This window comes from Galeopterus variegatus, unplaced genomic scaffold (assembly GCF_000696425.1).
Source record: "Galeopterus variegatus unplaced genomic scaffold, G_variegatus-3.0.2 Scaffold114, whole genome shotgun sequence".
NCBI lineage: Eukaryota > Metazoa > Chordata > Mammalia > Dermoptera > Cynocephalidae > Galeopterus > Galeopterus variegatus.
The window spans coordinates 67,851-82,714 of NW_007726225.1; the positions used below are offsets into that span (position 1 = coordinate 67,851).

Below are 14,864 nucleotides of genomic sequence, written 5' to 3' on the forward strand. Positions count from 1 at the left end.
TCATTTTAACCTGTCCTCCTAAAAAATTTATTTTTCAGTTATTATGACCAGCTCCCATGGATTACCGATATGAGTTTTTGTTGAATTTTTTCTTCAAATGCTTATGTACAAGGATAATCCATTGAAAAGAAGGGAAACGATGAAATGACTATTTGCTTAAATATTTTTTTTTTTTTCGTGTCCGGCAACAGATCGCAACCCTCAGTGTCGCCCCCGTACCGGACCGGGACTGGCAACGGGATCGCAACCCTCGGTGCTGCGCCCACACCTCGCTCAGCCAGTGAGCGGGAACCGGTCTGTATGTGGGATCCGAACCCTCGGCGGGAGCGCCACTGCGCTCCCAAGCGGTGCGCTGTAGCAGTGCGCCACCGGGCCGGCCCTATTTGCTTAAATATTAAAGGTGCTAAAAAACCCTTTTCTTTTGAAAGAGAAGAAAGTCTAAAAAGCTATAACCTGAGTAATACATATCAACAGCTTAGTAAAAAATCCCCAGAAAAGTAAACCTAGATATGGAAAGAAAGAAAAAATAAGGGTATAACCAGAAATTAATAAAATAAAAAATAAGGACATAAAAGAGAAGATTGATAAAGCAGCAAGTAGATTTCTTTAAAAAGCTAAGTTTACCCCAGTCATCCTGATAAAGCAAAAAAGAAAAAAAAAGAAAAAGAAAGCACAAACAATATCAGAAATGAAAAAAGAGCACAGAGATGCTACAGACATTGAAAATATAACGGAGTTATTCTAAGCAACTTTATACCAATATATTTGGAAATGTAGATGAAATGAAAAATTCCAAGAAAAAATACAACTTATCAAAACCGACTCAGAATCTCTGATCTGTAGTCACATGCATTATCTGTTGCACCGCGGGTAATGGGTACAAAACTAAACTATTTACCCTAAGTGAATCCTTGTGCAGTATGTGCATGTATTGAAACAATGCACTGTACAAGTAAATGTTAACATAAAAAATTAAAGTCCTTCCAAAAAAAACTGACTCAAGAAAAATTAGAAAATCTAAGTAATTCTATGACCCATGAAGAGAATGAACCAGAAAGTCAATAAACTTCTTATGCAGATCTTTCTAGGCCCAGATAGCTTCACCATTCACTTCTACTAAACCTCCAAGGAAAAACTAACTCTAACCTTATATATTCTTACAGCTTATTTTATGAAGTTAGCATAGCCTTTCACTTGAAGATCTTTTTATTGTTGGTGTTCTGGAAATTTTCAGTGACGTGAATTGTATGAGCCATCTTTGACTTATTATTCTGGGTATTTGATTTTAGAACCTTTTGATTTGAAGGCTTGTATATATCTTCTTGAATCCCATTGAGGATGCTTAATTAGATGTTTGTTTCTCATATCCTCTCTTTTTTTCCCCCTCTGTATTGATTTTAGAATTTTTTTTTTTTTTTTGCTGCTCTCTGTTGTAGGCTTATCTCAAATGACTGTTGAATTGTGGTTGTTCATTTATATTTAAAAATGAGGAATTAGGTAGATTGAATGGAGCTTTGAGTATTCAGGCAGAATTTGTTGATTGGAGTTTGCTTAGAGAAAGTGGGCAGAGAGGGAGCTTACTGTTATTCTGAGAACCCCTAAAATGCCAGAATGAGGAAAATTTTATTCTGGGTCATTAATGTGCATATTGGCTCCTGTAGTTGTCCTGTATACTGATTCCAATAGCATATAATATGGGTCTGTTGTGGAAACTTCAGAAAATAAAGATAAGTACTAAGAACATAACAAAAATCACTTGAAAGCCCATCAAGTGGGCTTTTACCATAGATAAAAGTGTATTTATCAAATATGTATTATATATAACATAAAATTGGGACCATATTGCCTGTTCTGTTTTATAATTTGCTATTCATACTCAACAATGTGTCATTTTCCCTTGTAATTATAAACATTCTTCTAGATTGCCACTGTTAATGGCTGTCAATAGTCACCTATATAAATGGTCCATATTTTCTTTAGTCATTTTCCTGGGTTGAACGTTATGTGTATGTCTGTTTTTTCTTATTATGAAATGTATATAATTGTATTTAAATATTTGAACATAATTCTTAACCTCAGGATAAACTCCTGCAAGTATAATTTTTGAGCCAAATAATATGGCTATTTTAAGGTGTTTTGTTTTAGGATTTTCCTACAGCTTCTTGTACCCAAAGTGCTTGGATCAGTTGAAGGCTCCATTTTACCAATTGTGCAGACATGAATCTGTAGAAATCTCTAATGTACAAATTGGTTTTTACGTGGATCCCTTTTTCAGTAGTGTGGGTTGGAGAGCCACTGTATAGATATAACTAAAATGTCCAGTACCATCGTTCCCTGTGAAATAATATTTCTTTTCACTCTATTACATGTTTTGGTAAAATTTTCTTTACACTGCATGGTCTTCAACTACTGTTGAAAACAGATCACTGAAGAATTAAGACAAAAAAAAATGTTAATGTACTGGTTTATGGCATTTTTAAAAAAACAGGGAATAGAAGGGATGTTCTGTAGTTTGATAAACATTGGTGAGATTATATTGTCTTCTGGGAAAACTCTATAGTGGGCCTAGTCCTCTTAGTGAGTGAGATGTTCCTAGTAGGAACTGTCATTTATTGAGCACGTCTGTGCCCCAGTCACCCATCTAGACATTTTCTGTACATTATGCCCAGGGCTCCCACCAACTTTGTGAGGTGGGTGTCTTCACCACTTTACAGATAAAAAACGGGGCTTAGTGAGGATATGAAACAATCCCAGGCCTCATAGCTGGTGGTTGTCTGGAAGTCACAAGAATGTAAGCCCCAGGAGAGCACTGAAATTGTTTTGTTATGTGTACCTCCAGCACTAGATCAGTGCTTGACATATTGTAGGGTTTCAAGAAACACTGGTTAAGTACGGAATAAATGAATCAGCAGGGGTGGGATTTGAACCCTAATCATTTTGAACCTGAAGTCCTCTACCAGGCAGATGTCACTGTCCTTATAGTTTTAGTGGTTCCTTGAGAGACTGAGTGTGAGGTTTGCCCCTAAGTGATATGCTTGTTCAGTGCTGATGTCTCTTTTCCCCATTCTCATGTGATCAGTTATAAAAATCACTTCATGTAAAACTAAACTGCAGTTTGGGAGGATCTTCTTCAGATGTCACATGGAACTGAAATGATGCTGAATGTAGAAGGGGCCAGGCACGCATGAACAACGGCTTAAGCGACTTAGAATCTTTTCTAAAAAAAAAAAGTTCCTAACTTCTGCTTTGAACTTTGTAATGCTTACAAGTTCTTCAAGAATGTGATATCTTTGAGTCTCCCTTTGAATCTCCTGTGGAAGTTTCTCAGCACTGGATTTACTCGTTAGGATCTAATCCCCATCCTCCAGGAAAGGGAATCCCCTGAAGACTCAGCACTGCACTGGTCTGAGTTCCCACAGAGTTTTTTTCAGAAAGCATGAAGCTTTGGTCAGAGGTCAGAGGACGGATGGGCAGTGAGGTCAGCTAATTCACTTTCACAATGGATGGGCATTTTTGTTCCATCTGTCACATTTGAATACCAAATCCAGCAATATACCATTTCCTAAAAAATTTTTTTTATTGTATTTATATTGTGTATATTTATTTATTGGTTTCTATAAAGAAGACACAAAAGCACTTAACAAACTGACTTTGTCAACTCAGATGAGGCAAACTGGGGGATTTATGGGTTCCCCCCAGATTATGTTTAATTAAATCACAGCTTGCTGATTTTCAGCTCAATGATTATTTGTTGAATGTGTACTATGTGCAAGGCACCATGTGAGACGTGGAAAATACAGAAATGAGTAAATAAATCCACGCCTCTTTAGAACTCAGTGTCATTAGAGACAGAAATAAACAAATCTCATGGAGCTTGGTCAGGCAGCAGTAACTAGGGGTGAGGAAAGACCTGAAGCATCACAGAGCACCTCCTGAGAACAGAGAGGCAGGTAAGTCCAAGCCCTCATTTCCCATTTGGATTTGGACTCATACTATAGCCTTCCACAGTGTTGTCAAAGTATCTTTCTAGAATTTTTAAATCCAGTCATGTCACTTCCATATTTAGGTGCCTCAGCAGCTCCCCGCTGACTGCCCCAAAGCCGCAGCCCCTTTCTTCCTGTCCCTGCCCACGACCACTGCACTCCTCTTGTACCCCAGCTACCCAAGTTCAACTCTTACCACTGCTGCTCATCAGCTCCATGGTCCTTGGCAAGTTACTAACCTTTCTGTAGCTCAGTTTCCTTCAAGTGTGTTCATCATAATTTAGCTCATAACATTATTGTGAGGATTAAATGATTTAATATAAAACTCTTAGAAAAGTGCCTGACACATGGGAAGTGCTTTTGAAATGACAGCCATTACTGCTGTTGCTATTATCTCTTCCCTGAACTGGTGTTTTCCATACTTCCGTGGCTTTGCACGAACCTGTCACTACTGTGGAGTTTAATTCTTGGGTTGCTTGTTACTATTTTGCATATTTACCATCCACATATGGCATCATTCTAGAGTTATTGTCGCCCATATTAGATTATAAACTCTGAAATTAGGATTTTCCCCACAAGTTATTTTTTTGTCTTGTTTTTGTACTTCCCTGCAGACTCTAAATGCAGTGCATATTGCAGACATGCAAACATTTGTTTATTGGTTGAGGGGGAATCCCTTTTTCTCCATGTCTCTCTTGGTGAAGCCTTTGGTTTCATTGTTTTGCTCTCCACTGTGCTGTTAACGTGTTAACATTTTTTACATATTTCTGCTGTAGCTCTTGTCCAATTCCATTGCAATCATTCATTTTAATGACCCTCTCCCCTCCCTCCCAGCCCTTTGTTTCTTTGTAAGAGTAGGGGTTCATTTCATTTTATTTGTGAATTTTATCACAGGTAAAATGTGGATTGTGCACAGTAGACACTCATATTAGAATGAATGCTTGATAAAGAAAGAGTAATACACATTATACTGATGCCATTGTATTTGAGAGAATCAGTGAGAAAAAAAAAATTGTTTTTTTTAAGTATCTATTTCCTTTCGCTCACTGAAGGTCTAAGAAGACCTAATGATTTAGGGACTCCTAACTAAACAGGCAGGAAGCTACAAATAAATATTCTTTTAACATAGAGGCAAACGTTCCAACAAGTTTGCTTTACTTTATGCCTCTCAGTTTCATGTTTTTTCTGGTAAGATGTTTTTTCTATATTTTTTAAGAAAATATCAAAATATGAAAAATACCAAAATTGTTATAGAGAAAAAAATGGATGGTGAATTTTGACATTGCTGAATTGAACTACTTCGGGAAGAAAATTCAAATTGAATTAGATTTCACAGTTCTGAAAATTGTTGAGAAATTTCCTCCTAAAAACTATTTTGATTGGGTGTTTCATAACAGAGTAGTGGCTGCTTTAAATTTCATCTTTTATGAATGTGACTATAAATGAGAAATGATTGTTTCTGTTGTCATACTTGTGTTTCAATTCCATGCTATGCATTATCTTATAAAAGGTAAATCCAAGTAACTTTTTTCAACAGTGAAGAAGTGATTTTAAAAAATCAACATGTGTCTTCTGCTACTTAACAAGAGAGTAAAAAGTGTATTTAAACCAATGGTTACAATTTAAATGCTCACATACTACCAGATCTTTCCATAGTTTTCCTCTTCTTCCAATTGTCCCATTCAAATACCCATGTCCACTTGGTCCTACCCCTGTTCAGCCATTCCACTCATACCTTGACTCTCTTGTCCCCTTTTATGTTTTCCCTGCTTTCCCATCTCCCGGGCCTGGTCATCTTTTATCCCACATCCTGACTCCTACTGCTAGAATTTCAGGCCATTTATGTCCATTGCATCCATGACAGTCCATGTATGATTGAAGCTGGGCTCCCAGAGCTTGAGGGTCACTTCTTTCAAAATATGTCAGTGTTGACCACTGTGCTGCTTTTATTCAGTCTGAACAGACAGCAAAGTGTGCAGTTGTGTGGCTGCTGTGGCTCCCAGTGGTAAGTCTATGTGACATTTTATAATAATGGATAATCGAAAAAGGGAATCAATTGATGAAATGAAAGTGCAGTAAAGAAAAGTGATAATGCTGGAAGTGAAAATCAAACCTAAAATAAATGGAATTATGGAAGAAGTAGGTAACCATGGAAATGTGACCACTGCCACGGTTCAGTGGACTCTAGATATGAAGCCAGAGGAACTTAGTGAAGGCGGATTTATTGATGTAAATAAGAGCAGTTGTGACAAAAAAGGATGAAGATATCCCAGAGAAAGTGACACTGTTACAGAACTTCGTATTAAAGGAAATCTTGGAGACATTTGATGATATTGGAAGTGCAAAGGTTAAAACATATTTCTAAACTTAGAAAGGAACATGACAATTCCCCAAGGCACAGAAAAGATTCTCACACTGTTTATAAGTTACATGATGGATGAGAAGAAGGTAAGTACTATTTGAAGTATCGTAGGCAAGTTTTACAAAAAAATAACATTTTAATTTTGGTTTTAATGTTTTAAATTACAGTATATTAAATATAAATTAGTTTTACTATTTTTTCATTTCCCTATATATTTGTAATTGACAGTAAAAGAGTTTTTAATGTTTTCAATAGATATTTAAAAATCACCCTTCTATAAGGTTGTGTTGGTTTAGAGATTTAGGAGAGTCCATTAGTGCTTGTTTGTGATACCTTGTTCTGTCCATTTGTCCTTGTTAATGTATTTGTTCCAGCTCTTCCTCTGAAAGCTCCCTATTTTAATGGAAATATGCTTAGGTGTTTTAATCCTAGAAAAAAGCCTGACCTAGACCCTGCTGCATTTTAGACTCACTACACTCCTCTTTCCTTTCCTTTATCTCCACTTTCTTTTGGAGTAAGTAGACTTGCGGCTTCATTTCACTTGCCATTCCCTTCCTCTTTAGTTCTTGCAGTCAGTTGACAGCAGGCATTTTGAGAGTAGAGGTCACGTCTGCTTTATTAATGAGTATTTGTACCTAGCCTAGAGACTGCTATATGGTCAGTATTTGACATGCCTTATTTAAAGGAATGAGTCCGTAAAAGCCTCTCCCCATCACCCGCCCTGCCCCGTTCACCCATGCCTCCTGTGTCTGTTGTCTCTTCACCTCGGCTCTCTGGAGCAGCACACCATCTTTTCATACCTCCACCAGCATTCATTCCGTTTTGTGTTTTATTATTGTTGTTGTTTTTATTGTTGTTTCAGCTAAACTAGGCTGCTCATTATTCGTCTGCCACTTTCCAGGTGCCTTACTTCCTTGGAGACTTTCCTTATGCTGGTCTTCCTTCTAGAAGTTTGCTTGGCTCTCTCCTCTCTTCCCTCCCCCCAGCTCTGCCTGGCAATATCATCCCATCATTTCCTCCATCCACAGTCATGCCAAAGCCTTTCTCTATGAAGCTCTTTCTGATCTCCCTCTTCCCAACCACCTCATGGTTTCTCCTTCTCTAAACAACCGTAGAACTTTGCAGCTGGTTCATAGAGCTACCAAATATGGGCCTTTTAGGCTAATGTTTTTACCTTCTCCCACACAAATAGAAGCTTCCTGAGATACCTGTTTTGTGGATTGTTCTGCTGCTTTGTCTTCTGATTTACAAAAGTTCTGTCGTTTTTCTTAGGAGTTGTGTGGTATATCAATTTATTTTAAAATGTCAAAGGTCAGAAGGATATGAATAGGAAGAATGAAAAAGTAACAAAATGTTAGGGCTGAAAAGACTTTTAGAGATCCATGTAGTCCAGCCCCTTAATTTTATAGATGAATAAACTGATGTCTAGAAAGCTTAAGTGACTGGCCCCTGCAGCGAATGTTGAAGTAGAGACGGTAATGAACTACAGAGACAATAACAGTTGCAGCCAAGGGACTGGGAGCGACTGTTCACTAAGCTAGTGAAGGCCTAAAGTCAAGGTCCAATGGATATTTATTATAAAAGCTATGAGAAAAGTATGTGAACAGGGATAAAGGAGGGGGAGTCCTCGGGGCAGAAACTCACTGCAATTTTATTTGAGTAGACTATACCGCATACTCCCTTGAGTTCAAGGACCCCGTGTATGCAGCAGTTTCTAACAGCTGGTGTTATTGTTATCATCTTGAGAAACACTGTGTGCAGCATGTCCTGCATGGGTACTGGTGCCATGCGTCTCTTCTGGCTGTGGCCACAGGTCATGGCCGTTCTCTTAGCAGAACATATCACAAGATGTTAACCTTCTACAGGACCCAAGTCATAGAAGCAGGTTGTGGTCACATTTGGGCCTGGGATGCAATCAACGAACCCTCTTCATGCTTGTTCCCACGGCTGCCAAAGTGCACAGGAGGATGTTATATTATTTAGGTTTGTGTAGTTAAACTGTTACAAGAGGCATGTGATATTCTCATATTGCCTTTAATGGATTAACAAATAGGAAATTGAGTCTTTAGATGGTTTTTCCTCTCTCTTTCCCTTAATTATTACTATTTTTCTGACTAATTCATTTATATTGGAGAGTTTCTGATTGCATTAACTTTGGGTAATGTAGAATTGTTTGCTGACATTTAAGTGAATATTTTATTGAAGTATAACATACTTATAGAAAAGTATATAAATCACAGTGTACAGTTTGAATTTTCAAAAAGTGACACATCCATGTGATTAGTATCTAGATCAGGAAAAATAGGAAAAGTTTAGAAACATTTAAGAAAATTGGTAAAGGGCCACAAAACATGATTACATTGTTAAAAAAAAAAAAGAAAAAAAATTTTAAAAAAATTTGGAAAACTAAAAGAATTTTAAAACTATATGATTTTCTTTTTCTCCCCACAGGTATTGTCAGTATGTGTGTTAACAACAATCCTTGGTTGTATATTTGGGTTGAAACCAAGCTGTGCCAAAGAAGGTAATTAGTACTGTGTGTGTGTGTGTGTGTGTGTGTGTGTGTATTCAGCCTTATTTAAAATGTCATTGAGATAAGCATTATTTCCTAATCCTATGAGCACTCCATAGATATTGCAAATTTGATGCTGATTTGAGCCTTTTTCTTGAAACTCTTGTATTACTTTAGCTATATAAAATTTTATTTACTTGCAAAACTTAGTCCCTCTGACTATGACTAAGAAACAACAAAAGCCTCCCAAATAATTATAAGTCAATTAAGAACAAAGAAACAGCAGACATGGCCAGCAGGTCTGGTGCTGTGCGCCTGGAGAGTCCCTACCTTCCTTCAGGGACTTGAGGACACCCTTTCTCCCTGAGGAATTAGTTACTGAAGTAGCCCTGGAGGTTACTAGGTGACCAGTTAGCATCCCTGGGCAACCAGAAACTAATCAGTATGTGCTCGTAAGGCTTTTAAAATTGTAGTCATTGGTGGTTTCAAAACAGTAGTGATGGGCCTGCCCGGTGGCGCACTGGAGAGTGCACTGCTTGGGAGTGCGGCGGCGCTCCCGCTGAGGGTTCAGATCCCATGTGGAGACTGGTTCCCGCTCACTGGCTGAGCGCGGTGCGGGCGCAACACCGAGGGTTGCGATCCTGTTGCCGGTCAGTAAAAAAGACAAAAAGGAAAAAAAAAATAACAGTAGTGATATTTTAAGCTTCTAGGTATATATTTTTTTCTTTATATTGATTGCAGAAATCTATCTAGCATTGACAAAATTGCTATAAAAATCAAACTAAATCACAGTAAATTGTAGTCATTATTTTGGCTCTGAGGTAGGATTTTTTTTTTCCCCCTTATAAAATCATTGATGGTCTTCCTAGGGAATTTAATTTTAAAAATTGAACAAATTCTTCTGTTCGATTATTCTGTAATTGTAATATTAGTCATTTGAAAATTTTAGTAATTGTTAAACTATCATGTATTGTTGAAATAAATGAAATGTAGTAATTTTGTATATTTAGTCAACAAACTATTCAGAGCAAATTATCTGAGTTTAACAGAAGTAAGAGGTTACAGACTTTAGTGTTCACCTACGTAGTCTTTTGCCATGAAGCAATTCACCCTGATCAGTTTGACCCACAAGAGTAAAAATGAAGGATTGAAAATAGCAATTTTAATCTTAGCCCAACATAGTATGCATCATATTTGAAAAAATTACTAGGTACATGTTAATGAACTCCAAGGAACAGCTATTATTTTAGTAGCTTTCCCCCTGCTTGGGCCAGAAAAGTTAGTATTTCTGACCCTAGAAATTATTATAATTACTTCATGTTCTTAAAATTGCCTAGTTTCCCAGGGTCAAATGAGAGTTAAATTCCATGGCAGTGTCTTGTTGTGTCAGTAGACTGTTAACATCAAGAACTAAGGTTATTTTTTATTGTTGGATGTCCATTATTATCCTTGTATTTTTTTTTTCTTTTTCTTACCATCCTAATTTTCTAGTAATCCATTAAAAACCTAGCTTATTCAAGGTATCTAGCAAAGAGTTATAACCATAAAACTGTTTTTAATAAAAAGTATTTTTCTTCCATATCCACCATTTTTCTGTTTAGCAAAAACTTATTAGTACTGTCTATGGGTCAGGCACCTTGCTGGGTACTAGGGATATGGTGTGCTGGGCAAAATCCAGGTGTGGGCTTTGTTCTTAAGAAGTGTGTTTTCTAGTGTGAGACTGGGATATTAACCAAATATATAATGTAGTTACAAATGGAATTAGGTGGCAGAGGGGAAGGACATGATTTTTATGAGCTTAAAAAATGGAAATTGGACCTAGGCCGGGGAGTTTGGAAAGCTTCTCAAGAGAGCAGTGCTGGAGCTGAATGTCATGGTGGGAGGGGACAGCTGGGAAACACACTCTTCTTTACTAACATCAAAAGTGAGGTGAGTTAGGTATTCTTGCCCTTTCTCAAATATTCTTAATCACTTTTTTCCCACATCTTCTAATTTTAGGAAACCCCATGGCTGCTTAAGCCAACATTTTCATATCATAAAATATTAAGAACAAGCCCTTATTCTGACTTTTGTCTTCTTTATCATATATATCATATTTAAGTCTTATCAGACCTAGTACGGTTTGTAATAAATAAAAGAAGAAAGTTCTCTTTTTCTATGGCAAGAGATAAAATCACAAACTCTGCATAAGGTTACCTTCTGTTTGTGTCATTTTCTGTGTGTACTTATAAAAAGATCCTTGAGTTGCTTTATTTCCCTTTCTGTGTTTTCTAAAGTGGTATTTAAACCTATTCTATTTCTAACTTAGGTGTATTAATCGATGTTTGCTTTGTAATTATATAATGATTAGAAACATCCAACTCCTTGTTTAATATTTTCAGTTAAAAGTTGCAAAGGTCGCTGTTTTGAGAGAACATTTGGGAACTGTCGCTGTGATGTTGCCTGCATTGATTTTGGAAACTGCTGTCTGGATTACCAGGAGACATGCATAGAACCAGGTAAAAATGTGCATGAAAAAGGATGGAGTCATGGGCATTAGAAAAATGTCAAGGAAATTTCTGCAGCTTTTAGGTGTGTGATTTACCTAACTCATTTGAATTTTCTTTTTAATTTAACATGCACACACATTTTGACATTAGCCTTTATATTTCAACAGTTCCTTGGAGAAGAAATTTCACATAATTTACCTTTCTTAAATGTTTTATGGATAGTAAAACTGTACCTATTTTTATTGTATGCTGAAAGCCTTTGTAGTCTAATTTTCATTTAAACTAAGTTCTAAAAGCTGCTTGAAATATATAAATATTTTCATTCTGGGCCTCTTAAAGCAAGAGTTCTCAGTTGTCCATCTACACTGTAAAATGAAACCATTGGAACTCACTCTCAGTTTGATTTGGACTTCTCTGCATATGATATGGAATGATATTTAAATGGGAGTGAGTCAGATTTAGATTAAATTTTGAGAACCCAGAAAATGATTGGTGGAAGAAGCTAAGGTTACATATGAATTGTGTAATAATAATTGTCTATGGCTAAATTTGAAAATAACAAAATTCTGGGTTTTTTAGTGAAATAACAATTGATGCCTGGGTGCTTTGTATCTGTTAGTTCAGAGTGACTGTGGTAGTGGAAGATTCTGTGAGTGACTGAGAATTATGAAATAGTTTAGTGCCTCTCAAGAGTCAGGCTCCAGAAGGCAAAAGTTATGTGTTTACTTTGGACATGTTGAATTTGAACCATAAAACACGTTTTGTTGATGTTTGTTTCTAGCACATATATGGACTTGCAACAAATTCAGGTGTGGTGAGAAAAGGTTGCTGAACAACCTCTGTGCGTGCTCTGATGACTGCAAGGCTGCTGGTGACTGTTGCGTCAACTACACCTCTGTTTGTGAAGGTCAGGCATCCATGTGCTCATTGGTTCCTACAGCAGCCTGGCATCTTCCAGCATCCCAGCTGGGTTTTGCATAGGTCTTCTCTTTTATATTAGGAGGAGTTATGTTTATTGGCCAGCTATATTAGCTGAAAAAATACTTTAAAAACTTTTTATTAAAGAAAATTTCAAACATGCATGAGTAGAGAGAATACAATGAACTTCGTACCCAGCTTAATGATGAACTTTTTATGAAAGAAAAACTTTTTATTAAAATCAGCTTAATGATAATTCTTACCTATACATGGCCAATTTTGTTTTATCTGTAGCCATTCGCTCTTCCGCCAACACCCCCTCGTGTTGTTTAGATAATAGCTGAATACTTAATGCCATATTTGTGTAAAATAAAGATCACTTTTCCAGTCCTGGCTGACTTTTATGTCCCAGGTTTTTCTAGTAGTAAATGAGGACAATGTCTGCCAGGCACTGAGAAAATCAATGTGAAATTACTTCAAAAGATTATTTGTCCTGTCCAGGTATTACAGGGTTCCTTGAAATTTCTTGACAGAACCTGGCTGTATATGAGAAAAAACTAAGATATCAAAATACCAAAGATTTTGTTGTGTGGATAGAAGAAAGTTTGTAAATTTTGGCTAAAAGTATTAAGAATTTGAAAATGGACAAGAGAGGCCTAGAAGCAGGCAAGCTGCAGAGCATGCTTGGGGGTCCTAGGCAGGAGCCGAGGGTAGCAGCCCCCTCTTCCTAGAAGCAGGCAAGCAGCAGAGCATGCTTGGGGAGCTTAGGCAGGAGCTGAGGGAAGCAGCTCCCTCTGCCTGGAAGCAGACAAGCAGCAGAGCATGCCTGAGGGTCTAGGCAGAAGCCGAGGACAACATCCTCCACCTGCAAGCAGGCAGGGAGCATGATGAAAACACCACTTCCATGTGCGTGGCCCACCACAGTTACCACCACTGCCACAGCTGCCACAAAAGTAGCTTGATGCCACAACAGTAGCTGCAGCCACCGTGCAGGCACCCTGCCAGACACTATACTGTGTTGACAAAAGGAGAGTCCCCAGTGGAGACCGGAAAGAAAGAAGAGGAAGCCTCTCTTCTCAAAGCCCACTCCAGAGTAATGGAAGAAGCAACTGCTCTACCAGATGACCAGACATCAACATGGAGATACTAGAAATATGAAAATCCAAGAAAATGTGACACCACCAAAAGAATACAGTAATTTTCAAATACCAGACCCTATAGAGCAGAAAACTGTTGAAATGACTGAAAAGGATTTCCAAGCAATGATCTTAAGGAAACTCACTGAGATATGAGAAGACTCAGTTAGACAAGATAATGAAATGAGAAAAAAAAAATCCAGGATATGAAGGAGGAAATTTTCAAAGAGATTAATACCTTAAAAAAGAACGTAGCAGAACATGTGGAACTGCAAGATTCACTCAACAAAATAAAAAACACAACAGAGAGCTTAAGCAGTAGGCTAGAAAAAGCAGAAGAAAGAATTTCTGATCTTGAAGATGGTCTTCTTGAAACAACCCAGGCAGACAAAAAAAGGAAAAAAGAATTTTAGAAAGTGAAGAAAATCTAAGAGAGCTAGCAGACAACCTTAAGTGCACAAACATTCAAATCATGGGTGTTCCAGAAGGGGAAGAGAAAGGAAAAGGCATGGAAAATCTATTCAATGAAATAATAACTGAAAACTTCCCAGGTATAGGGAGAGACAGACATTCAGATCTAGGAGGCTCAAAGATCCCCAAACAGATTCAACCCTAAAAGATCCTCTCCAAGACACATTATAGTTAAACTGGCAAAGCTCAAAGACAAAGAGAAAATCTTAAAAGAAACAGGAGAAAAGCATCAAGTCACCTGTAAGGGAGCCCCTGTTAGACTAATAGCAGATTTCTCAGCAGAAACTCTACAGGCCAGAAAAAAATGGGATGGTGTATTTAAAATACTAAAAGAAAAAAACTGCCTGCAATAATATTGTCCCCAGCAAAGCTGTCCTTCAGAAATGAGAGAAAAATAGTGTATTTTCCAGACAAACAAAAACTGCAGGAGTTCACCACCACATGACTAGCCCTGCAAGAAATCCTCAAGGGAGTCCCGCATCAGGAAACCGAAAAATAATCACTCATCTTACCAGCTATAGTTCTTTTCAAACTTTCTGTTTTTTTCATAATTCAGCTTTAATAGGTGGTGTGTTTGTAGGAATTTATTCATTTCATCTAGATGATCTAATTTGTTGATCAACAATTATTCATAGTATCCTCTTTATAACCCTTTTGATTTCTGTTAATTTGGTTGTAATAACCCTTCTTTCATTTCTGATTTTAGTTATTTGCATCTCCTCTCTTTTTTCTTAGTCTGTCTAGGTAAAGGTTTGTCAATTTTGTGGATCTTGTCAAAGTACCAACTTTTGGTTTCATTGACTGTCTCTATTTTTTTTTCCTATTGTCTATTTCTTTTATCTATACCCTGAATTTTTATTATATACTCCCTTTGCTAGGTCCGGGCTTAATTTGCTCTTCATTTTCTAGTTTTCTAAGATGCAAAGGTGGTTGCTGATCTGAGATTTTTCCTTTTTATTAATGTATGCATTTATATTAAATAAATTTTCCTTT

The 14,864-nt window shown here is 37.2% G+C and overlaps 1 protein-coding gene across 1 annotated transcript in view; it reads left to right on the plus strand.

Annotated features, from left to right (window-relative positions):
* Positions 1-6,074: 6,074 nt before the first annotated feature.
* Positions 6,075-14,864, plus strand: part of ENPP1 (ectonucleotide pyrophosphatase/phosphodiesterase 1) — a 40,325-nt gene continuing 31,535 nt past the window's right edge. The window contains exons 1-4 of the mRNA XM_008586976.1: positions 6,075-6,212; positions 8,797-8,869; positions 11,239-11,355; positions 12,128-12,253. Of these exons, the coding sequence (XP_008585198.1) occupies positions 6,075-6,212; positions 8,797-8,869; positions 11,239-11,355; positions 12,128-12,253 (454 nt within the window). The remainder of the gene's footprint in view (positions 6,213-8,796; positions 8,870-11,238; positions 11,356-12,127; positions 12,254-14,864) is intronic.